Here is a 25,792-nt window from a genome sequence, read left to right on the forward strand (position 1 = left end):
AGTCTGCCAAAAGTAAGACAAGACAAAATACAAGAAGTTAAAGGAAAATTTAAGGGGGAAGAAACAAGGAATTTGGTGGCAAAAGTTGTGGTAATAGAGAGAACATATGCTTAAATTTTGTTTTTGTTTTCACGAAATTATACCCTTTCATTGAAGAAAAAATTAACTAAAAATAAAAAAGAAAATCATTGGCGTCAAATAATCACAATTTTAACAATACTGTAGTTCATTCTTACTACACTTAAAAAAAATTCACTAAAGCCAATTTAATTTTATTTTAGTTCATGAAATTAATATGTTTGGAGAAAGTTTCCTTTACTCTAATAATTTTTTTGCGTACGTTAGCTAATGAATTAAAATATGGGAGAAAATTATACACAACTGAAGCACGAAAATTTATTACTCACAAAAATAGTTAATTTAGTTCTTCTCACAAAGTAGTTAATTTAGTTCTTTAATATTGTAAATTTTAATATAAATGTGTCCATTTCGAACTTTGTATGCCACTAAAGACATTTCTTGCAATTTTGAATTCAAATTTTTTCTTTTGAAAAAAAAAAAAATAATAATAATAATTATATCTAATAAATTTTCTTGAATTTGTCGAAAAACAAAAAGTGTTGTATTACAAATATAATTTAATTAATTAAATTAAATTTTTCTAAAAATATTCTATAAATTTTCTAAAATTAACCAAGATATTTCTTCCACGTGGATTCACTTTTTTTAGTGCATTTTTGGGAATCGTACGAAAATTTCTTTCTGCTTTAGTTTATATTGGACCACACTAAAGTTCATTTCATTTATGACCATATCTTTTGAAATACGTGTCCTAGAGAAAAAAGGATGTTAATGCGGGTTTACCCCAAAAAAAAAAAAAAAAAACGAAGAAAATCTTCGCAAAATTCCAATTTTGTATATAAAAAGCTAATTTTGGTCATATCTCCTTAAATATGCGTTCTTGAACCAAAAGAAGGTTAATTCGTGACCATACCTGAAATTTTCTACAAAAATCATAAAAAAACTAAAATGTTGATAAAAATTTTTTAAAAATTTAGTGTATTTTTGGGAATCGTACGTAAATGTTTTTCTGCTTTAGTCTATATTGGACTACACTAGTTAATTTCATTTATGACCATATCTTTTGAAATACGTGCCCTAGAGAAAAAAGGATGTTAAAGCGGGTTTACCCCAAAAAATAAAAAATCGAAGAAAATCTTCGCAAAATTCCAATTTTGTATATAAAAAGCTCATTTTGGTCACCTCTCCTTAAATATGCGTTTTTGAACCAGAAGGTTAATTCGTGTCCATACCTGAAATTTTCTACAAAAATCATAAAAAAACTAAAATTTTGATAAAAAATTTTAAAAAATTCAAATTTTTGTATGAAGAAATTATTTTGGCCATATTTCCATAAATATGCGTTCAACTTTCAATGAAAATTTAAAAAAAAAAAACTTCAAAATTTTATATGAAAGAGTTATTTTGGTCATATCTCCTTAAATAAGCATCCTAGAGCGAAATGGACTTTAATTCATTATTACCCCCAAAAAAATCCAAATTTCGATGAAAATCTTCAATAAGGACAATTTCGAACAAAATAATGAAATTAAACTACAAAACTAAAAATTTTTTTTTGGCAAAAAAATAAGTTAAATTAAAGATTTTTTTCGGTGCACAAAATATCTCTCTTTGAGGGTAGAAAAATGTGCAATTCTCCAAATTACTGATTTTAGTCCTGCAACTAATTTTTGTTTCCTAACATAAAAAAGTCACTCGCTGAGCACAAAAGTCAATCAATGAAAAGATCCCCGTAGCAACTATACTGACAAAAATATTTACATGGTATTAAAGAGTATGCTATCTAAATTTTTGGATGTCCACTTTACAAAATGTTAAGGAAAAATTTCTTTTAAATAATGAAATTTTAATAAAAGTAAAGTTTATAATATTTGCTTTAAATTTTTTTTTATTAAATATAGGATACAAATTTTGGATATTTGCGTCTCTCCTTTAAAGTCGTATGACTTTGAAGTAATCAAATTTACCTTTAAAATAAAGTAATACATTTCTGATTTAAAGAAATCGTCCTTAGTTAAAGGAAATATTGAATCTTTAAAAACTAATTTAGTCATCTCATCCCGCTTATATCTCTTATATATTTGTCTTGTGAATCAACTTTCTAATACTTTAAATTGTTAAGAAGCACTTTCTTCAAAGCAAAAGACCCCTATTAAAGGCAACATTGTTACCTTTCAATTGCTTTTGAAAGGAACCCAAAAAGAAAACTGTAAAACAACGGAAACATTTTAAGAAATACTAAAAAGTTTAGATCAGACGGTCCCTAAACTCACATAAATTAGCACGAGACTCAATAACACAAAGTCTTTGGAAACTTTCTTTCACCTTTTAGTTGGCGAATGCCTTGGAGAAAAGCCATAAATATATGCATAAAAACTGCATTATCTTAAGGACATGAAATGCACTCAATAGTCATGGTCATCATTTCGAAACCATTACAAAGTTTTCAGAAAAAACTCACACACACATATTCCCATATAAAATTATATGAAATTCAAATTACTTTTTAGCACGTACCAAACATTCCTTAGGAATTGCTCGTCCTTATGTCCCAACTGTCTGTTGAATATTCTGAAAGCAGCAGTATCCTTTTTGTAAAGTTCTTTGGTTATCAGGGAGGGAATCATTCAAGGATGACCAGGTGTTTGAGAGTAAAATAATGATGATGATCATGGTGGTGGTGGTCAATAACTAGTCTAGAAATATCATCCATAAAATAACATTCATGATTTTCATCTACTCTGCTATGGACATATATCCCATTTTTTTTCTCTGTTCGCCCCCCTTATGGTCATTCATTCGATTCGAGTGTCATTTAAAGAGGTTTGTTTTTGTTTGTAGAACATATGGGATTTTTATAACTTTCAGAAAAACACATTTCGATTTTCCCAACAAACAAATGTGCATATCTGAACTAAATGCTAAAGAATTTTAATAACTTGTTTGCATGTTTAAGAACCTCGAAAAGGGAGATGTTTATGAATATAAGATTCAAGGGTAACTATGATAAATAGTCCGTGAATCATGCCTGCATATGGGAGAAAAAGGGAATGGACAAGGAAATAAATTTAAAATCTTCAAATTTTAATCATAAAACTCGATGAATTGAGGAGTTGGTGAATTTTTGGGGATTTTTGTATAATTTTTAGTTATGAAATATTTTTTTTTCTCAATATTTAATTAATTTGTATTTTTCTATATTTACAGATATCACTCGTTTATCTCGATCTCCATCGCCCATGCAATCAAATGGTAAGTAAAATATTTTATGAAATTTAACAAAAAGAGAGTAACTAAAACGAACTATAATTCGCTTCAATAATTGGAAAAAAGTCAACGAAAATAAATTAGGAAAATGGTCAGTTTTAAGGCATATAGCACAGTGGATATCATAACCAAATGGATGTTAAAAATTAAGAATTCGGTTTACTCGTAATAGGATTGGTATTAAATTTAGATACACAAATTGGAAATTGACTTTTTGAGTTATGAATTCTGGTTTAAAAACACATACAAAATTTTAGCCATTAAATCAAAAACACTATTTTGAATAGCAATGGGAAATTAATATGGATTTTATTACGCTGAACAAATACAAAGAAAATTTCTTTAAACTTGAACCAAAAAAAGTTGTTTATAAACAAAACAAAAATGATTTATTATAACAATGGAAATATTATTTTACAGTACGATTTTTTTCGTTATTTAATAGAATAATCATTAAAATGCAAAACCAAAATAATTAATTATATTTATGGAATTGTTTCGTTGGGTTAGTTTCAATTACAGTTTTCGTTAATTTAACGAACCAGTTTCTATTAGGGCATATAAAACCTTTGCAACATTACATTTCAATAATCACAAAGGACGAGAGATGATTTTTCCAATAAAGTCGAAAAAATTTCCAACCTTCGGAAAAACTTGTCAAAACGAAAGTAGAATATTTCCAATCAAGCTGTCAGGCTCTGTACTTATCAGACCAGCCTCGTATCTAAAGATGAGGTATATCATTTACACCCACGGTTGCCACTTGTGCCAAAAATAATCTAATTGAAATTTGAAATATATTGTAAAAATTCTATTTCTATAGAAAAATTTCTCAAAATTTTATTTCTATTTCAAAATTTTATTTCTATAAAAACAATTTCTCAAAATTTTATTTCTAAAGAAAAATTTCCCAACATTTTATTTTTTATTTTTATATCTATAGACAAATTTCAAAATTTTATTTCTATAGAAAATGTTCTCAATTTTTTTTCTATAGGAAAACTTCTCAGAATTTTATTTCTGTATTATTTTCTCAAAATTTTATTTCTATAAAAAAATTTCTCAAAATTTTATTTCTAAAGAAAAATTTCCCAACATTTTATTTTTTATTTTTATATCTATAGACAAATTTCAAAATTTTATTTCTATAGAAAATGTTCTCAATTTTTTTTCTATAAGAAAACTTCTCAGAATTTTATTTCTGTATTATTTTCTCAAAATTTTATTTCTATAAATATTTCTAAAATTTTTTTCATAGAAAAATTTCCCAAAATTTTATTTTTATATCTATAGACAAATTTCAAAATTTTATTTCTATAGAAAATTTTCTCAATTTTTTTTTTTCTATAGGAAAATTTCTCAGAATTTTATTTCTGTAAAAAATGTTCTTCAAAGTTTATTTTTATAAACAATTTTCTCAAATTTTTACTTCTAAAGAAAAATTTTTCAAATTTTTTTATAGAAAACTTTTTCAAAATATCATTTCTATAAAATATTTCCTCAAAATATTATTTCTAAAGAAAATTTTCTCAAGAAAAATTTTTTTCATAGATTTTTTATTTTTATATCTATAGACAAATTTACAAAATATTATTACTATAGAACATTTTCTCAATTTTTTTTTTCTATAGGAAAATTTCTCAGAATTTTATTTCGGCAAAAATTTGTCTTCAAAGTTTATTTAAAAACAAAAATTTCTCAAAATTTTACTTCTAAAGAAAAATTTTAACATTTTTTTTGTAGAAAACTTTTTCAAAATATCATTTCTATAAAATATTTTCTCAAAATGATATTTCTATAGAAAATTTTCTCAAAATGTTTATTTCTAGAGAACATTTTCTCAGTCTATTTCTATAAAAAATGTCTCTAAATTTTATTTCTAAAGAAAGATTTCTCAATTTTTTTTTTGTATAGAAACATTTCTCAAAATATTATTTCTTATTTTTATATCTATAGAAAATGTTATTCCTTTAGAAAAATTTTTCAAAAAATTATTTCTATAGAAAAATTTCTCCAAAAATTTATTTCTATAGAAATTTTTATTTTTATTTTTATAAAAAAATTTCTGCAAGTTTAATTTCCAAAGAAACATTTTTTAAAATTTTATTTTTATAGTAAACTTTCTCAAAATATCATTTCTATAAAAAAATTTCTAAAAAATATATATTTCTACAAAAAATGTTTTCAAACTTTTATCGAAATGTTATTTCTATAGAAAATTCTCTCAAAATTTTATTTCTATATAAAAATTTCCCAAAACTTTATTTTTTATTTTTATATCTATAGACAAATTTCAAAATTTTATTTCTATAGAAATTTTTCTTAATTTTGTTTTCTATAGGAAAATTTCTCAGAATTTTATTTCTGTATTATTTTCTAAAAATTTTATTTCTAAAGAAAAATTTTCCAAAAATTTTATTTTTTATTTTTATATCTATAGGCAAATTTACAAAATTTTATTTCTATAGAAAATTTTCTCAATTTTTTTCTATAGGAAAATTTCTCAGAATTTTATTTCTGTATTATTTTCTCAAAATTGTATTTTTAAAGAAAAATTTCAAAAAAATTTTTCATAGAAAAATTTCCCAAAATTTTATTTTTTGTTTTTATAACTATAGACAAATGTACAAAATTTTATTTCTATAGGAAAATTTCTCCGGATTTTTTTTTCTGTAAAAAATATTCTTCAAAGTTTATTTTTATAAAAAATTTTCTCAAAAAAATCTTTCAAAATTTTACTTCTAAAAAAAAATATAACATTGTTTTATAGAAAACTTTTTCAAAATATCATTTCTATAAAATATTTTCTCAAACTTTTTATTTGTCTCAGTATCTTTCTATAAAAAAAAAAATGTCTCTAAATTTTATTTCTAAAGAAAAATTTCTCAATTTTTTGAAAATTTTCTCAAAATCTTATTTTCTTATTTCTTATTTTTATATCTATAGAAAATTTTACTTTTATAGAAAATTTTGTCAAAAATTTATTTCTATAGAAAATTTCCTCAAGAGTTTATTTTTATAAAAAATTGTCTAAAAGTTTAATTTCTAAAGAAAAACTTTTGAAAATTTTATTTTCATAATAAACTTTCTCAAAATATCTTTTCTTAAAAAAATTGCTAAACAAAATATATATATTTGTATAGAAAAATATTTTCAAAATTTTATCGAAATTTTATTTCTATAGAGAATTTCGATCAAAATTTTATTTCTATAGAAATTTTCCTCAAAATTTTATATCTAAAAAAAAAATTCTCAAATTTTTATTTCTATAGAAAATTCGGTCAAAATATAATTTCTATAGAAAATTTCCTTAAAATTTTATTTTTTAGGGAACATTTTCTCAAAATATCATTTCTATAAATTTTTTTCTCAAAAAATATTTCAGTTAGACATGAACTTTGTAGGAGAAAGTCTGTAACTTTGTAAAATGTAATAACTCGCTGGAGATGGGTATCGAAGGTGTATCGAAATATCCGAGAATAGCAATATTTCAAGAATAAAGTAGTGAAAAACAATAACATCAGCATTTTTCATTATTTCATGACCCTTAGCCAAACGAATACTCACAAAATTTTAAAATTCCAGAGGTCAACTAAAAAAACTAATAATATGTTTTTATAAAAAAATGTCTTTAAAATTTTGTCAAAATGTTATTTCTATAGAAATTTTGTCAAAATGTTATGTCTATAGAAAATTTGCTCAAAACTTTATTAATTTTGGTTATAATCAAATAAATAAGACTTCATTTGAAAATATATATTTTCTCATCATTATTTTCTATTTTCTTACATTTTGTATTATTTTTATAATTCTATTACTTAAAATTGTTTGAAAAAGCTTATTTCAGTATATTTTCTAATACTTTTCGTTGGTCTTAAATTCCTCAAATCCTTCAAATAAAAAAAATTCCCTAATTTATTTGTGTATTCCTCAACTTCCTTACAACAAACAACTCAATCCCCTACAATACCTTCTCAAAGTTTTGACACTTCTTTAGAATGTCTCAACACTCTCTTGAAAATATCACTTTCTTGGGAAGTACTTAAATCCCCATTAAAGATATCACTTAGAAAAATTGACTACTAAATATACTCCTCTAATAAATTACAGCTCATGTTTGGCACACTTTTGTCGTTTGACAAGATTCAAAAAGGCAACGTCAATTCTACTCTAGAACTAGAGAGAAGGGTTGAATTGAAAATTGTTGGTATAGTCATTCCAAATTTTAAGGGGAGTTCTTTTAAATATTGTCATTTACTTTTTATTTATAACCAAAAACCAAAAATAGTTGCTGGTATTTCAATTTACGTCTGTCCGTCCATCGTACCTCTTTTGTTTGTCTTGTTTTGGTTGCCTAACCTTATGTCTATATCTTTCTATTTCTCTCTCTCTATCTCTATGTCTCTGTATTCACATAATAATAACTGATGTCGTTTTTGTATGGCACACTTAAATCGAAATTGATTCAATTCGGTAAATCGTCAGCAGATGTTTTCAACTTTTTCTTCGTTGTTAATATGGAGCATTGATGCTCCCTGTTCCAGTGTGTTTGCAACCAAAAGGATGGATATTGACTTGTATGGTTTAGATTGGTTTTGGTTTTCTTTACAAGCTGTAACATTCTAACGATCCTTTTTGAACATTGAGTTTTAGTGCTTGGACAATGTTGAATCGTAAATTTATCACACGTCAACAATGGTTGGTAAGCAAACGTTTTGAGTTTTTTTTTTTTCAAATGTCCATATTCAAAGATTATGTTAAAATTCAAAGGCTATCCTTTCGAAAAAAAAATACACAAAGAAAATCTTAGTTGTATGAAAAGGATTGCATGGAAATTTCAATGAAAATTAAATTTGATTAGAACAGCTGGATTTCTTTTGTAGGGGAATATATGAATTAACGTTAATTAAGTCTTTAGGTGGTGAAACCAAAAAAGGGGAATAAAAACAAGTGAGCTAAGGAGACAGATGCATTACAAAATAGATTCTTTTCTCATTAAAAAAAGGTAAAAAAGTCACTTTTTAGTGACCTATCTTGCTTTAAATCTAGGATCAATAAAATTACCACACAGATCTCATTTATCGAATTTTCATCACGGTTGCCACTCGAGCCAAAAACCATTTAAAAAATTACAGAAAATTCCACCAGATTAAAAAATCTAATTTAAAAGTTTACTTCAAAAGCGACGAATTATTTGGGTGTATACATAAGTATCCGTTGAATTGTAATTCTGTCGATGTTTTACATGTTTTAACGATTTTAGCTTGCATCAAAAAGAGAAAGACTCATAATGGACTCAGATAGTCCTGGATGCATACGAATGACCTAACACGAAACTTAAGATTTTTAAAGATATTGACTTAATCATTCAAATTTTTTTTCTATAGAAAATTTTGTCAAATTTTTTTTTTATTTTTTTTTATACAAAATTTAGCTAATATTTTATTTCTATAGAAAATTATTTCAAAATTCTATTTCTATAGAAAATTTAGTCAAAATTTTATTTCTATAGAAAATTTTGTCAAAATTTTATATCTATTTTTTTTCTATAGAAAATTTTGTCAAATTTTTTTTTATTTTTTTTTTATACAAAATTTAGCTAATATTTTATTTCTATAGAAAACTTTTCTCAAAATTTTATTGCTATAGAAAATTTTGTTAAAATTGTATTTCTATAGAAAATTTTGTCAAAATTTTATTTCTATAGAAAATTTTGTAAAAATGTTATTTTCATAGAAAATGTTTGTTAAAATTTTATTTCTATAAAAAATTTTGCCAAAATTTTATTTCTATAGAAAAATTTTTCAAGGTTTTATTTTAACAGAAAATTTTTGTTAAAATTTTATTTCTATAGCAAATTTTGTCAAAATTTTATTTCTATAAAAAATTTTGTCAAAATTTTATTTCCATAAAAAATTTTGTACAAATTTTTGTAAAAATTTTATTTCTATAAAAAAATTTTGTCGAAATTTTATTTCTATAGAAAATTTTTTCAAAGTTTTATTTCTACAGAAAAGTTTTTCAAAATTTTATTTCTATAGCAAATTTTGTCAAAATTTTATTTCTATAGAAAATTTTGTCAAAAATTTATTTCTATAGAAAATTTTTTCATTTTATTTCTATAGAATATTTTCTCAAAATTTTGTTTTTGTGACAATTTTGCCAAAATTTTCTTTTTACAGATAATTTTGCCAAAATGTTAACTTCTATAGAAAATTTTGTTAAAATTTTATTTCTATAGAAAACCTTATTTCTATTGAAAAATTTTGCCGAAATGTTATTTCTATAGAAAATTTTGTCAAAATGTTATTTCTATAGAAAATTTTGTCAAAATTTTATTTTTGTAAAAAATTTGTAAAGATTTTTTTTGTAGAAAATTTTGTAAAAATTTTATTTCTATAGACAATTTTATAAAATCTTATTTCTATAGAAAATTTTATTAAAATTTTAATTCTATAGAAAATGTTGTCAAAATTTTATTTCTATGAAAAATTTTGTCAAAATTTTATTTCTATAGAAGATTGAATCAAAATTTTATTTCTTAGAAAATGTTATCAAAATTTTATTTCTACAGAAAATTTTTGTCAAAATTGTATTTCTATAGGATATTTTATTTGTGTAGAATATTTTTGTCAAAATTTTGTTTCTATTGAACATCTTATCATAACCTTATTTCCATAGAAAAGTTTGGTCAAAATTTTATTTATATAGAAAATTTTATTTCTGTAGAAATTTTTCTCAAAATTTTAGTGCTATAAAAAGTTTTGGTTAAATTGTATTTCTATAGAAAATTTTGTAAAAATGTTATTTCTATAGAAAATTTTGTCAAAATTTTATTTTTATAGAAAATTTTTGTAAAAATGTTAATTCTATAAAAAATTTTGTCAAGATTTTATTTCTATAGAACATTTTGTCAAAGTTTTATGTCTACATAAATTTTTGTCAAAATTTTGTTAAAATTGTAATTCTATAGAAAATTTTGTCAAAATTTTATTTCTACAGAAAATCTTGTCAAAATTTTATTTTTATAGAAAATTTTTGTCAACATTGTATTTCTATAGAATATTTTGTCAAAATTTTGTTTCTATAGAAAATTTTGTCAAAATTTTATTTCTATAAAAAATTTTGTAAAAATTTTATTGCTACATGAAATTTTGTTAAAATTTTATTTCTATAGGAAATTTTGTCAAAATTTTATTTCTATAGAAAATTTTGTAAAAATTTTATTTGTATAAAAAAATTTTGTCAAAATTTTATTTCTATAGAATTTTTTCAAATTTATTTTTACAGAAAAGTTTTTCAAAATTTTATTTCTATAGCAAATTTTGTCAAAATTTTATTTCTATAAAAAATTTTGTCAAAATTTTATTTCTATACGAAATTTTGTCAAAATTTTATTTCTATAGAAGATTTGATCAAAATTTTATTTCTTAGAAAATTTTTGTCAAAATTGTATTTCTATATAATATTTTATTTGTGTAGAAAATTTTTGTCAAAATTTTGTTTCTATTGAACATCTTATCAAAACTTTATTTCCATAGAAAATTTGGTCAACATTTTATTTCTATAGAAGATTTTATCAAAATTTGATTTCTGTAGAAAATTTTCTCAAAATTTTAGTGCTATAAAAAGTTTTGGTAAAATTGTATTTCTATAGAAAATTTTGTAAAAATTTTATTTCTATAGAAAATTTTGTCAAAATTTTATTTTTATAGAAAATTTTTTAAAAATTTCATTTCTATAAAAAATTTTGTCAAAATTTTATTTCTATAGAAAATTTTTGTAAAAATTTTATTTCTATAAAAAATTTTGTCAACATTTTATTTCTATAGAAAATTATGTCAAAGTTTTATTTCTATTGTTAAAATTGTATTTGTATAGAAAATTTTGTCAAAATTTTATTTCTACAGAAAATCTTGTCAAAATTTTATTTTTATAGAAAATTTTTGTCAACATTGTATTTCTATAGAATATTTTGTCAAAATTTTATTTCTATAGAACATTTTTGGTCAAAATTTTGTTTCTATAGAAGATCTTATCAATATCATATTTCCGTGGAAAATTTTATTTCTATAGAAGATTTTATCAAAATTTTATTTCTAAGAAAAATTTTTGTCAAAATTTTATTTGTTTAGAAGATTTTATCAAAATTTTATTTTTATACAAAATTTTGTCAAAATTTTATTTCTATAGAAGATCTTATCAAAATTTTATTTCCATAGATAATTTTGGTCAAAATTTTATTTATATAGAAGATTTTATCAAAGTTTTATTTCTATACAAAATTTTGTCAAAATTTCATTTCTATAGAAAATTTTGTCAAAATTTTATTTCTATAGAAAATTTTGTCAAAATTTTAGTTCTACAAAAAATTTTGTCACAATTTTATTTCTATAGAAAATTTTTCTATTCCAAAATTTTATTTTCAGAAAATTTTTGAAGTACCTCTTAGTTGGACGTTAATATTTTTCAATCTACCTAAACGTCAAAACATCTACCAAACATGTCCTAAATTTATTAGAAAAAATGATTTGAAGTAAATATTATAAATTTTCTTTTGATTTAAATTTTTAATATTACGCAAATATTTTTTGTCTGCTCACATACAAAAATTAATTACATTGATCTATAGATTTTGACCCTCTCTTAAAGGGAAACTCAATCTCTGTTTGCGATATATTCACAAAGGTATTATTCACGTTCAAATAAATGTCAGTTTAAAAATTCAAATTATAATAGATACATTAAAGAAAAATGTTTTGCTATCTTTAATCCAAAAATTTATTATGCCAGATTTTCTTAAATCAAAATTTTTCTTCTTTATTTTAAGACAAATCAAGCCTTTTGTCAAAGATTTACAATGTCAATGGATGGGTCCAAAGTACAAAGATTGGTGTCCTTAATTTAAACAAAAAAAAATTCCCAATATTTTATCATATACACAATCAATAATCTTCTTTACGCTTTTCACTCATTTCGATAAAAAAATAATCCACTTTAAGATTTATTTTGTTTTCAGTAGCTTAAATCGAATCTCTTTTTTCAAACGGAGTTTTTCCCCCCATCTCATTCTGATACCATTTATTTAACTAACCATCTAGTTAGTATTCATAAGGTCATTTACACCTCATTGCCAACACCCATTGAAATACTACTACCACCACCCCGAAAAAAACAAAGTTAGCCTTGGTCTCTTATAGGCTATTTAGTATTCTTGGATTTTCCTATTCAGAGTGTTTTTGATTTGCTTGAATGTTTCATTTCATTTTCTGGGCCTTTCGGTACTCGTTTTCATATAAAACTGTGATTTTTATGGTTTGCTCTATGGATTTAGATTTTTTGCTCATACAATATTGGTTTGCTTCGTTCACTGGTCATTGCCTAGTTTACCACTAGCCATGATATTGAAAATGAAAATTTACATATATTTTATGCAAAAATTATACATGACCAAACTATAGATGGAAGGAGAATATACGACCCTTAGAAATTTTTACTAAGGTCTTGTTTTACTAGGGATTTGTTTATCCTTTTTCCTTTCTCTTGAATGGTTATTGTATTTGATGGTTGGGAAAAGTGGCCATTTCATTTTTCCCCCTCTCAATAATATGTTTAAGCAAACACATGAGAAAAAATGTAAAATTCATAGAACACAACTGATGCCAGTCAATAAGTATGATAATAATGTTGTACAATCTACATGCAGGACAATCGAGGATATGATGTGTAAAGGGGGAAGAGAGCCAAGCAAATGTTATCATAATAAAAAGTGACCAAAATTGCAGAGGCGTGGAAATATTAAAAAGATGGTAAACATTATTAAATTAAAATAAAAAATAATAAAATTAAAACAAAAATGTTGAATGAAATAAACAAATATATAATAATAAATTTTAACTTAAAGTAAAACTCAAAATTAAGATTATTATTAAATGTATCTTTTTTTTTTGTTGCAAAAAAATATTTTCCCTTTTTCCATTTATTTGCTTCAATTTATGTTCTCTCTCCCCCCTTGATCAAGAAGTTTATATTATCGATTAATTTAATAAAATTAAAATTAAAATAAACCTAATTTTAAAATTAAATTTGAAACAAAATAGAAATTAAATAGAAAAAGAGCAAATTTAAGATTTATTACATAATGTTTAAATTAAAATTAAAAATAAAAACAAAATTAAGATGATTAAATATAAGGTTAAGATAATATTACAATAAAAATTCCTGTTAAAATTAAAATTAAACATAAAATTAAAAGTAAAATAAATGTAGAATGAAAATAAAAATAAAATTTAAATTTATAAAAAATATATATATTTTTCCCTCATTCCATTTATTTGCTTAACTTTAAATTCTCTCCCCCCCCTTGTCCAGGAGTTTATATTTTTGATTTACTAAATAAAATTAAAATAAAATTAAGATTTAAATTAAAATTAAATTTGAAATAAGGTAGAAATTAAAATTAAACAAAAAAATTAAATTTAAGTTTTAATGCAAAACATTAAATTGCAATTAGAAATAACAACAAAATTAAGATTAAAATTAAAATTAAATATAAAGTTAACATTATATAACAATTAAAATTCCTGTTTAAATTATAAATAAAATTAAATATAAAAATAAAATTAACATTGCAGTTAAAATTAAAATTTATAAAAATAATAAATTAAAATTAATTAATTAATTAAAATTTAAAATAATAAATTTTAAATGAAAATAAAATTTAATGTATAAAAAAACTTCAACTAAAACTAATTTTTTTGTTTTTGTTACAAAAAAATATGTTATACCTTCACTATAAATTCTCTCCCCTAGCCCGCCCCCCCTAAATTCAATTTAAAATCAATTAAAAATGAAACTAAAATTTTAATTTATACAAAAACTTAAATTAAAATAATTTTTTGTTTTTCTTTACAAAAAATAAAATATTTTCCCTTCCCCATTTTTCTCTTACGCTCCTGTGTGTTTTGTTTTTTCTGAACCCACACATTTCCCCAATTTTATCATATCGCTTATATGCATTTATTTGCTTCGCTTTAAATTCTCTTCCCCCATCTTCCCACAGAAGTTTATATTTTTCGCCAATGATGGGGTCGATCGCTTATGGTAGTGCTGGTCAGTATTGGCAACAACATAAATTTGCACATCATCTGAATAACAAATAATGCACGTACCACACGTAGAATTTTTATATATGAAAATGTGGCACTCGAATCTACCACACCAAATGATGGCAAAACAAGAACCATATGAAACCTCAAATTGATGGCTAAAATTCCTATAACCCAACAAACAAGCACCAAAAAAAAATCAACAACGCTTTAATAAACCATATACCAGATATGGACGATGGAAAATGTCCATAGCCATTCAAGTAGAAGAAGTCATCAAAATTGATGTTTTTTTATGCTGAATGCCATGGACGAAAAAAGTAAAATAATATGAGACCACATATGCAAAAAGGCACCCATTGATGCATACAATTATGAAGGACTCGCCAGGCGATTTTGGGAGGAGGAAAGGGAGGGAATGGAAAGGTTTATTAACCATAAAGGCCATGTCATGGTCATACGAGAGAAAACAAAATATGTGAATAGTAAATTTCTGGTTTGAAAAATGAGGCAAAATTTTCCATATTCCAGGACAAACTGGCAAAGGACCTTTTCATTTTAAGGGGAGTTAATAAAAGGGTTGCTGACATACAAAACTGTGCTAAATTTTTGAAAGCCAATAAACAAACCATGGACATCATAGCAGACGTACGTCTACTACGACATCAATGTGACCAACAACGAGGGTGGAATTTTAAATATTCAAATGCGTCTTGTTTTTTTTTTTGAGTTTTTTGTTGATACTATTTTGAAGCAAATGCCAAATCAATTGTATGGCAAATTTATACAAATCGAAGCATAACAAACACACTGGAGAAAATTTGCAATTCTAAATTTTTGTTAGTTTCACTTGGGCCCCAAATGAAATGAAAAGAAAACATGAAAATTCATTTAAACGGAAAATCGAGGAATAGGGATAACAAAATGGATTTTCAAATAAGAAAGTGTAATAAGATTGAATGCCATACTGGTAGAATAATACACTCAAATAAAAAGTTTAGTTGGATCCAAAGAATTTGGCCTTTCTCTAAAGGATTTTGGCTTCAAGACGGCTTCTTTAAACTAAAGACATTTTAAGGAAGTTAGCTTTAAATCTAGATATAATTAAGATATAAATCTCATTTATCGAATTTTTATTATCTTTTTGTCATTGTATTAACAAAAGCTGTTCATGTACAAATTAATGTTAGTTTAAAAATCAAAATTATAACAGAACAGAAAAAAATATTTTCTTAATTTCACACAAAAAACAAATTACATCAAAAACGCAAAATCCTCAAACTAAATATTAGCCTGTATTTGAACTTTTTTTTATTGTAATCCAAAAATTTTATATTTCAGTTAAATTAAAAATTATTTCTTTAAAACTAAAATGTTTTTCTTCATATTGATGGACATTTTTCCTTACTTGGAGGACATGTGACATTAACATATTTCAATGACTTGTGTCTTAAATTTAATAAAACAAAAGTTAAAGTAAATATTATAAACTTTATTTCGATTAAAAATTCTTATTTTAAGGAAATTTCGTTTTAATTAAAAAATTAAACAAAAATTATCAAATCAAATCACAAAAAAAACTTAAAAAATTATTTCATTCAATATCAATTGTTTTGAGGGAATTGTGCCTTACTTCGAAGACATCCGACTTTGACGGGGGGACACAAATTGGAATTATATGTGTCCTAAATTAATTTAAAAAAAATGTTTTAAGCAAATATTATGAGCATTCCTTTAATTAATTTTTTTATGCATTTTAATTATACTTTTTTATATTAAAAAATATCTTTAATCCAAAGATTTAATATCTGAATTAAATTAAACATTATTTCTCAAAATTTTAATAGTTTTTCTTTATGTTGAGGAAAATTTTTCTAACGTCGAAGCCATGTGACATTAACGGAGGGACACCAATTTTAAAGATATGTGTCCTAAATCAAATTGAAAAAATTGTAAAGCAAATTATTTCATTCAACATCAATTGTTTTGAGGGAATTGTGCCTTACTTCGAAGACGTCCGACTTTGACGGGGGGGGGGGACACAAATTTCAATTATATGTGTCCTAAGTTTAGTAAAAAAAAATGTTTTAAGCAAATATTATGAGCATTCCTTTAATTATTTTTTATTTATTTTAATTATATTTTTTATATTAAAAAATATCTGTAATCCAAAGATTTAATATCTCAATTAAATTAAACATTATTTCTCAAAATTTTAATAGTTTTTCTTTATGTTGAGGAAAATTTTTCTAACGTCGAAGACATGTGACATTAATGGAGGGACACAAATTTTAAAGATATGTGTCCTAAATCAAATTGAAAAAATTTTAAAGCAAATTATTTCATTCAACATCAATTGTTTTGAGGGAATTGTGCCTTACTTCGAAGACATCCGACTTTGACGGGGGGGACACAAATTTCAATTATATGTGTCCTAAATTTAGTAAAAAAATATTTTAAGCAAATATTATGAGCAATCCTTTATTTATTTTTTTTATTTAATTTAATTCTATTTTTTTTATATAAAAAAATATCTGTAATCCAAAGATATTAAATCTTTAATTAAATCTCAATTAAATTAAAAATTCTTTCTTCAAATTTAAGTAGTTTTTCTTTATGCTGAGGAAAATTTTTCTAACGTCGAAGACATGTGACATTAACGGAGGGACACAAATTTCAAAGATATGTGTTCTAAATTTAATTGAAAAATTTTTAAAGCAAAGATTATGAACTTACTTTTAATCACTTTTGTTTTTATTTTAAATAAATAAAAATAAATAATGAAATTAAAATGCAATATGTGGCCTAAATAAAATGGAAAAAAATGTTAAATCAAAGATTATGATCATTCTTTTAATTATTTGTTTTTCATTTAAATAAATATGTATTTAATATTAAATTAAAAAAATATCTATAATTATAAAATAAATTATTTGTATAAATTAAGTATACATTGTTTTTTGAAGAATATTTTCTTTACTTCGTGGACATGCGATTTTAATGGACGGCCACAAATCGTTTTGTGTCCTAAACTTTCTTTTAATTTTTTTTTATTTTCAAGAAATTAAGTCTTGATATAAAATTAAAAAAAAATATCTGCAATCAATTTAATATCTGAGTTAACTTACGAAGTTATTTCCTTAAATTTAAATATTTTTCTTTATTTATTTACTTCGAGGCCATCCGACTTTAATTGAGGGCCATAAATTTCAAAGAATTGTTGCCTCAATTCAATATAAAAAAAACAAAAATATAAAATAATAATAAAGATTATGAACTCTCTTTTAGTTAAAAATGTCTTTATTTTAAAGAAAATTTTTCCTTAATATTATGCCTATGCCATACATACCAAACACAACGAAAAAAAATCCATCGGTCCCAAAACGAATTTCCTTAGGGTATTAGAAAAATCGAATTTCCTTAGGGTATTAGCAAAATCATTATCGACATCCCTATTTCATGAGGTTTTTTCTTTCCGAAACTGGACTTTGGGAAGTCTAGAAAAAGTCTTCCCATTCCCTTCTCCAATCCTTCTCAAGGAAATGGGGTAAAAGGGAAATTATGTTTACTTGAAAAGCAGTCAAGCTTGAAATTGACCAAAAACCATTTGAAAATAGTTCAGATAGAAAAAAAAAATAAAATAAAAATACAGAAATATATGCAAAAAGGCGTTTACAAAGAAAATTACCATAACTTTGATGTTCAGAATTTTAGCAAAGAGGGAAATGAAAAATAAACACACGTGTTTTCTTAAAATGAAAAAAGTGTTAAAATATCCTTGTTACCTTTTTGGAGCTAACAAAATATGCTAATATTCCCATTTTTTTATCCTCTCTTTCGTTTACAGGCTCAGATTGTGATGACAATAACTCTAGTGCGGGCCATTCAAGTGACCGTTGTCGTTCACCTGAAAGCCCATCCATGGATCTCTCACATCCTGCTGTGAAAAGGCGTCAAATGTCTGCCTTTCAGCCTCATCCTTTACATGCCCTAAATCAACCGCTTCATCATCACCAGCATCATCATCTGCATCCATCATTGGCCTCACCACCACTATCGGCTCATTCACCAAAACTAATGAAAGCCCATGTGAATCATCGTGGTGAAGAGGACGAGGAGGTGGGGGTGGTAGGAGCAGAAGAAGAAGAAGAAGGAGCTTTAAATTTAACCAGTGAAAATTCCCGCCACAGTTCTCAATCACCTCCATTGTCTTTGAAATCAGCTAAGCCCTCCAGTAATGGTCAACAGCCAACAGCAGCCGCAGCAGCAATTCCCACAAGTATGCCCTCCATTTCAACACCTATGGCTTTGCCACCATTGACACATAGTCCATTGGGTGTTCTAGCTCCAAGCTTAGGATCACCACAGGCCCAGATGGCTGCCGCTGCTGCTGCTGGTTTGGGTATAACCAATCCCCTTCTGGCTCAGGCTGCTTTGGGAGGGCCATTGTCATCGCAGGATTTTTCACAATTCCATCAGGTGTTGCAACAACAACAACATGCTCTACAACAACAATTTCAAAATTATTTGGATATCCTACGTAGTGGTTCATTGGGTATGGGACCCGCTGATGATCCCTCAGTGGCAGCGCAGGTGGCCACAGCCCAGTTCCTTTTGCAAAGGCAAGCTTTGTCGCAGGCCGCTCAGCAATTGCAAGCTTTGCAGAAGCAACAAGAAATCCAACAACAAGAGCATCAACAAAAACAACAGCAACAACAACAATCACCTTTAATGATAAAAACAGAATCAGAACAAATGTTATCGCATCCGCATCATCCGATGTCCTATGAACAATCCTTGCATATGAAGCATCCCCATCATTCGTCCACGCCCCTGCAAAGGAGTCCTCTACAAAGTCCTGCCACCTCTCCATTACCTCTGTACACTGGATCGAGTAGTCATCATATGTTACACAATTCACAACATACTCCACCACCCTCAGGATCATCAAGTAGCCTAAAAGTTAGTGGCCTCTTGACGCCCAATACACCGAGTGGACCACAAACGCCTCAAATGCCCAAAAGTATGGCAGCTGCGACACGGGCCCCCGAAGCATCACCCGAAGAGACCACGGATTTGGAAGAATTGGAACAATTTGCCAAAACTTTTAAGCAAAGACGCATCAAATTGGGCTTCACCCAAGGCGATGTGGGTCTAGCCATGGGAAAGCTGTATGGCAATGATTTCTCTCAGACAACCATATCACGATTTGAAGCTTTGAATTTAAGTTTTAAAAATATGTGCAAGCTGAAGCCTTTGCTGCAGAAATGGTTGGATGATGCCGATCGAACGATACAGGCGACAGGAGGGTAAGTTTATTCAAGAGGAATTTCTAATTTAATTTCGTTTAGTTCAATTCAATTTTAGTTCATTTAATTTAAATTGAAATTTTCCATAACTAAATTAACTTAACTACTCGTATATTAAATTGAAAATTAAACGTCAAATAATTTTAAATTAGACAAAATATTATTTACTTTTATTTTTAATTTTAAAACTAAATTAGTTTTTAATTAAAATTAAATAATATTTGCCATAATTTACTTACTTATTTTAAATTTAAATTTAAATAGAAATTAATTTATTTAATTTTAATTTCTTTCAATTTTAATTTTGAAGTAAATTAAACTATAGATTAAACTTGAGATAAGTTAAAATTACAATTATGGAAAATAGCATTTAATTTTAATGGGAAATATTATTTAGTTTTAGTTTTTATTTTAAAATTTAAATTTATTTTAAATGAAAACATAAATAATATTTTTCATAATTTAAATATTTTTCATAATAAAATTTTTTATTTTTGTTTATATCAATTTAATGTATTTAAGTTTAATGTCAATTAAATTACGAACGATAAAAGCATAAGGACAAGTCTATGAAATGAATTTCATAAACTGTAATCTAATTTAGTTAAATTAATTTTATTACAATTTTATTTTGTGCTCTTGCTGTAATTTTAATTTAAATTTAAATTTTAATTTTAATATTTATTTAAAAATAAAATTGAATAATATTCTCCACAATTTTAATTTTAACATCGTCTTAATTTTTATTTAAAATTTTTATTTTTATTTATTTGAAAAAAAAATTTTTTTTTTTGATTTTTAGTTTTATGTTAATTTGCTTTATTTATTTTTTATTTAATTTAATTTTTGTTAAAATTTATTTTTTTTTTTCATTTTCAATTAAAATTTTAATTTTAATTTATCTTACTCCACTAACTTAAGTAAATTAAATTGAAGTAAACTAAAATTATAATTTTGAATTTGAATTTTAGTTTTATGTTACTTTGAATTATTTATTTTTATTTAGTTTAATTTTTGTTAAAATTATTTTTTTTTTTCATTTTCATTTTCAATTAAAATTTTAATTTGAATTTTAATTTATCTTACTCCACTAACTTAAGTAAATTAAATTGAAGTAAATTAAAATTATAATTTATATCAAATTTAAGATAAATTTGAAACTAAAATTATGAAAAATATTTTTTAATTTTAAATTAGTTTTAACTAAAAAAAAATAATTTAAATTTAAAAGATTTAAATTCATTTTAAATTAAAATTAAATAATATTTTCCAAAAAAATTTTATTCTACATTTATCTTAGTTTAGTTTAAATTTTAATAAGAAATATTAATTTACTTTTAATTAATTTTAAATAAAAAATTAAAATAATTTTAAAGAATATTTTTTTTAATTTTAATTTTATCTAAATTTTAATTTATTTCAATTTAATTACGAACGATGCAAAAAATCTAATTAAATTTTGTTCAATTCATTTGATCATAATTTGAATTTTAGTTTTATTATAATTTCAATTCAAAATATGATATTTATTTGAATTTAAATTAAATATAATCCATAATTTTAATTAATTACTCTAACTGTATTTAATTATTTTAACTGTAATTAATTATTTTAAGTTTTATTTTAATAATTTTAGTTTTAATTATAATTATAATGATAATTATAATATAATTAACTAAATTAAATTGAGGTAAATTAAAATGTTAATCAAAATTAAGATCTAATTCAAATTAAAATTTTTAAAAATATTTTATATTTAAATTTAAATAAAAAAATTAAATTAAAATAATAATTATAATTATTATTTAAATTTATTTTTTTTATTTAAATTTAAAATTAAAAATATTTGTTTTTTTTTAATAATTATAATTATTATTTTAATTTATTTTTTTATGTAAATTTAAAATTAAAAATATTTTTTTTAAATAATTATTATTATTCTTTTATTATTATTCTTTCAATAGCATAATAATACCAATTCCTTAATCTGCATGTGCAATTAGCTCGCATTTAGAATTGTAATTAATAATATATTTATTATTTTAATTTATTTTTTTAATTTAACTTTAAAATTAAAAATATTTTTTAAAATTTTAATTTGAAATTGATCTTAATTTTGTTTAACATTTTAATTTATCGCAATTTAATTTAGTTAAGTTTAATTTCAGTTAAATTATGAGCGATGTAAAAAATTTAATTACAATTTATTATTAGTTTTATTATAAATGTAATCTCATTTTAGTTCACATTTTTATACGTATTTAAATTTAAAATTAAATAATGTTCTCCATAATTTTAATTTTAAAGTTATCTTAATTTTAATAAAGTTTCATTTTTAATTATTTAATTTTCTTTACATTTAAAATTAAATAATATTTTCCATAATTTTAATTATAATGTTATACTGGTGACATTTCTGAGTGTTTCCAAACTTCTCTAAGTGGTTTCACTGCAATGTGGAACGCCGTTGGGGCTCGGCTATAAAAATGATGTCCCTTGCCATTGAATTTAACATAGAATCGGGCAACACTCAGTGATAACAGAGAAGTTCACCACTGTGGTAACACATTGGACTGAATAGTCTAAGTGAGCCTGAAATACCGGGCTGCCACTGTACTTAACCTAACCTATATTTAATTTTAGTTTCTATTTAAATTTTTAATTACGAAGTTTTTTTATTTTTATTTAAATTTAAAATTAAAATTTTCCACAATTTTTTATTTGAAATTTGTGTTAATTTAGTTTAGTTAATTTTAATTGAATTATTTATTTTAAAATACATTAAATAAATCCCAAATTTCATTTATTTGTCCTTTTGCAGCATTTTCGATCCTGCAGCTTTGCAGACCACAGTCACAACCCCTGAAATTATGGGTCGTCGTCGTAAGAAACGTACCTCCATTGAAACCTCTATACGAGGAGCTTTGGAAAAATCCTTTATGATGAATCAAAAGCCTACAAGTGAAGAAATCACACAACTTGCCGATCGTTTGTGTATGGAGAAAGAGGTGGTACGTGTATGGTTCTGTAATCGTCGACAAAAAGAGAAACGTATAAATCCTTCCTTGGATAGTCCCGATAATGGTGATGAATCACCATATATGATGATGTAAAGTTACAGAGAAATAACTAGTGATGGTGCATTTAGCACCATTTATGGGCATTGAGGCAATCGTAATTTTTGTTTATTATAAACAAAGAGAAATCTACAAAATATTTATGTAAATATTTTTTCCTGTAATCATGGAATTTTTGGTGTAACAGCAAATGTGAAGATCAAAAGGTAAGAATATTTTATTGGTATTTTTTTTTTTTTTTTATTAAAATGTTGATGGAATTTGAAAAAATATATTCTATCAAATATTTATTTGATTAAATTAAGATTTTAATCAAAACAAAAATCAATTAGATAAATTAATTGATTAATTACATTCATAAATTTTTTAACTGACTTTGGTAAGCCTAATTATTATAGGCTCAAAATGTAAAATTTTCGTTTATATTAAGTACACAAACAAAAATATTTTTTGCGTTCAATCACGAAATTATGCAATTAATTTTTAATTGAAAATTCTTCAATCGCGGAAATATTTAACGTCAACTAAAAAATTAATTAATTAAAGTAACCAAAAAATTTTCTATAAAAATAAAATTTCCAAGAAATTTTCTATAGAAATAAAACTTCCAGAAAATTGCTATAGAAATAAAATTTCCAGGGAATTTTCTATAGATAATAAACGTTTAAATGATGTTTCTATAGAAATAAAATTTCCAGGAGATTTTTGTGATACTACTAATTTTTTAATTGATTTTTGTTTTATTTAAAAAAAAAATTATTTAATAAAGTTATTTATTTTTAATTCAATTAAAATTTTAATTCGAAATTTTTTGGTGATATTGTTTTATGTGTCGGTATATACACATATATGTTTGACCCTAGATATAGACAAAAAAACCCTATAAACACAAATATTTCATTTTAAAAAATTCTAATTTATTTTCTCTATTTTCTTTTCATTTCAGAAAGATAATTTTTTAAAATTTGCGAAATTATCTTCGGTCAAAGAAGTAAGACAATTTTTTTCATTTGGTTAAATTTCAAAACATTTCTGAATTTTTAAAAAAATTTAATAATTTTAATTAGAAATTTTTAACATCAACAATTTTTATCAAAAATCGTTATAAGTATTAAAAAAATCGAAATATTTATATAACTACTAGATGTGAAAAATTAAAACATAAGTCGAAGAAGAAGAAAACTCACAATAAAAAAGGTCTAAAGAACATATTAAGAGTAATTTAGAATAAGTCTTCACACTTGTTTATGATCACTATGATAGGAGTAGTATAAGAATAAGAAAATCAAAAAATAATAATAACACAAAATGAATTTATTAAAAATTAAAATGAATTTAATACAAAACGAATCACAAATCACAATCATTAAATTTATAGTTATAAACAAATAATAATTTAAGAGAATAGGTGAATTTTTGTTTTTTGTTTAATTTCAAAGAAACCAAATTGAAAATGAAATCCCCTCATCAAAACAGTTCCTACTAATGTTATCCTATACATGTATTTGGATAATATTACTATTGAATTGTTACCAAAAATAAAAATCTCTATTTTATTAATAAAAATATTTCTTTTTTTAATTTTTGAAAAGTCATAGAAAAAATAATTAAAACAAAAATATTTTTATTTAATTTTTTTTTAATTTTCAAAAATTTTGAATTCTTACCATCCCTTAACAAAAAGATAATAAATAATAAAATAAAATTGTATAAAATCAATCTATAGATATAGTTATATTTATTTAAATAAATATTTACTGTGATAATAATTTGTAATGTTTTAAATGTTTGTGTAGATTGTAAGTCTCTCCATTGGATGAAATAATTGTAATAAAATACAAAATTAAATCTTTAATATTAATTTTTAATGTAATCGTATGGAATAGAAAAAAATCAATATGTAAAACAGAAAAAACGTATAAATAATATTTTAAAAATTAATATAACAAAAAAAAATATGATTTAAAAAAAAAAAAAAAACAAAATATCAAAAGTGAAATAAATGAAAATTGTCATATACAAAAAAAATTACAACTGTTTTCTTATTTTATTGGGATATAGAAAATTATTATACGAAAAGGGTCAAAAAACATAACGACCCTAAAAAGCCGATATCAGACTTAGTACAAATGTGTGTCTGATATTAGACTCCATATAATCCGATCTGTGGATTGTATTTTATAAGCAAACAAAAGGTCTTACACTCAAAAAAGTTTACCTTCCCGACCTTCCCTTAAGGACGGCAATGACAAAATTGTCTATTGTGTGGGACGCATTGCTTACTTCTGCGAAGCAAATGTCAGGATGTAAAATAAATTCACAAATATAGGTTCGATGGTGGTTTATCTCCTTTCAGTAAATTCTGTTGCTATACGGAGTACTTGCAAATTTCCCAAGACATTACTAAACACTAAATTTCTTCTGGCATTGGATATACGCTGCAAAGACGTATTTTCCGGACCTTTGTCTATGGTAGACCTTCCGAGGACAAAGAATAGAAGAGATTTTTATCAAATGTTTAATTAATTGACTTAATAAAACATGATGAGATTTATAAAAAGTGTTCCGGAACAATAAGGTGCGGTAAAGGTTTCTACTGACACCCGTCGGTCTTCGGACAGTTCCGAACTGTATGGGAATGTAGAGGGTGTTGTAATCGATTCGTTGATGTCTGACGTTGGAATTGCTACTTGTGTGACTAACGGTTACGACGGCACAGGTCCCGCACCCTCCAATTGACGGCCTGAGAGATGTGTAGCTGAAGGATACTTGGTTAGGTTAGTTCGCGATTTTCTAGTTGAAAAGGAACGGACTGGAAGGTGACTACCGAGATCATACACATCTAGTAGATAGATGAAGCTCCAAGAGATCTATGAACATGATGATTGCACACCCTAGATGATGGACAATAAAACGGAACTAGATAGGTTACACCTGTCATACACGGATG

The 25,792-nt window shown here is 24.0% G+C and overlaps 1 protein-coding gene across 2 annotated transcripts in view; it reads left to right on the forward strand.

Moving 5' to 3' along the window:
- nub (nubbin) overlaps window positions 1-24,502 on the forward strand; it is a 205,919-nt gene extending 181,417 nt beyond the window's left edge. The window contains exons 3-6 of one of the 2 annotated variants that reach the window (XM_075297173.1): window positions 3,289-3,333; window positions 18,304-19,765; window positions 22,587-23,048; window positions 23,789-24,502. In XM_075297173.1, coding sequence (XP_075153288.1) covers window positions 3,289-3,333; window positions 18,304-19,765; window positions 22,587-22,878 — 1,799 coding nt within the window. In that variant the 3' untranslated portion in view covers window positions 22,879-23,048; window positions 23,789-24,502. The remainder of the gene's footprint in view (window positions 1-3,288; window positions 3,334-18,303; window positions 19,766-22,586; window positions 23,049-23,788) is intronic. The other variant, XM_075297174.1, reaches the window with a different exon arrangement.
- Window positions 24,503-25,792: the final 1,290 nt, after the last annotated feature.

The sequence above is a fragment of the Haematobia irritans genome, chromosome 2 (assembly GCF_050003625.1).
Source record: "Haematobia irritans isolate KBUSLIRL chromosome 2, ASM5000362v1, whole genome shotgun sequence".
Lineage (NCBI taxonomy): Eukaryota > Metazoa > Arthropoda > Insecta > Diptera > Muscidae > Haematobia > Haematobia irritans.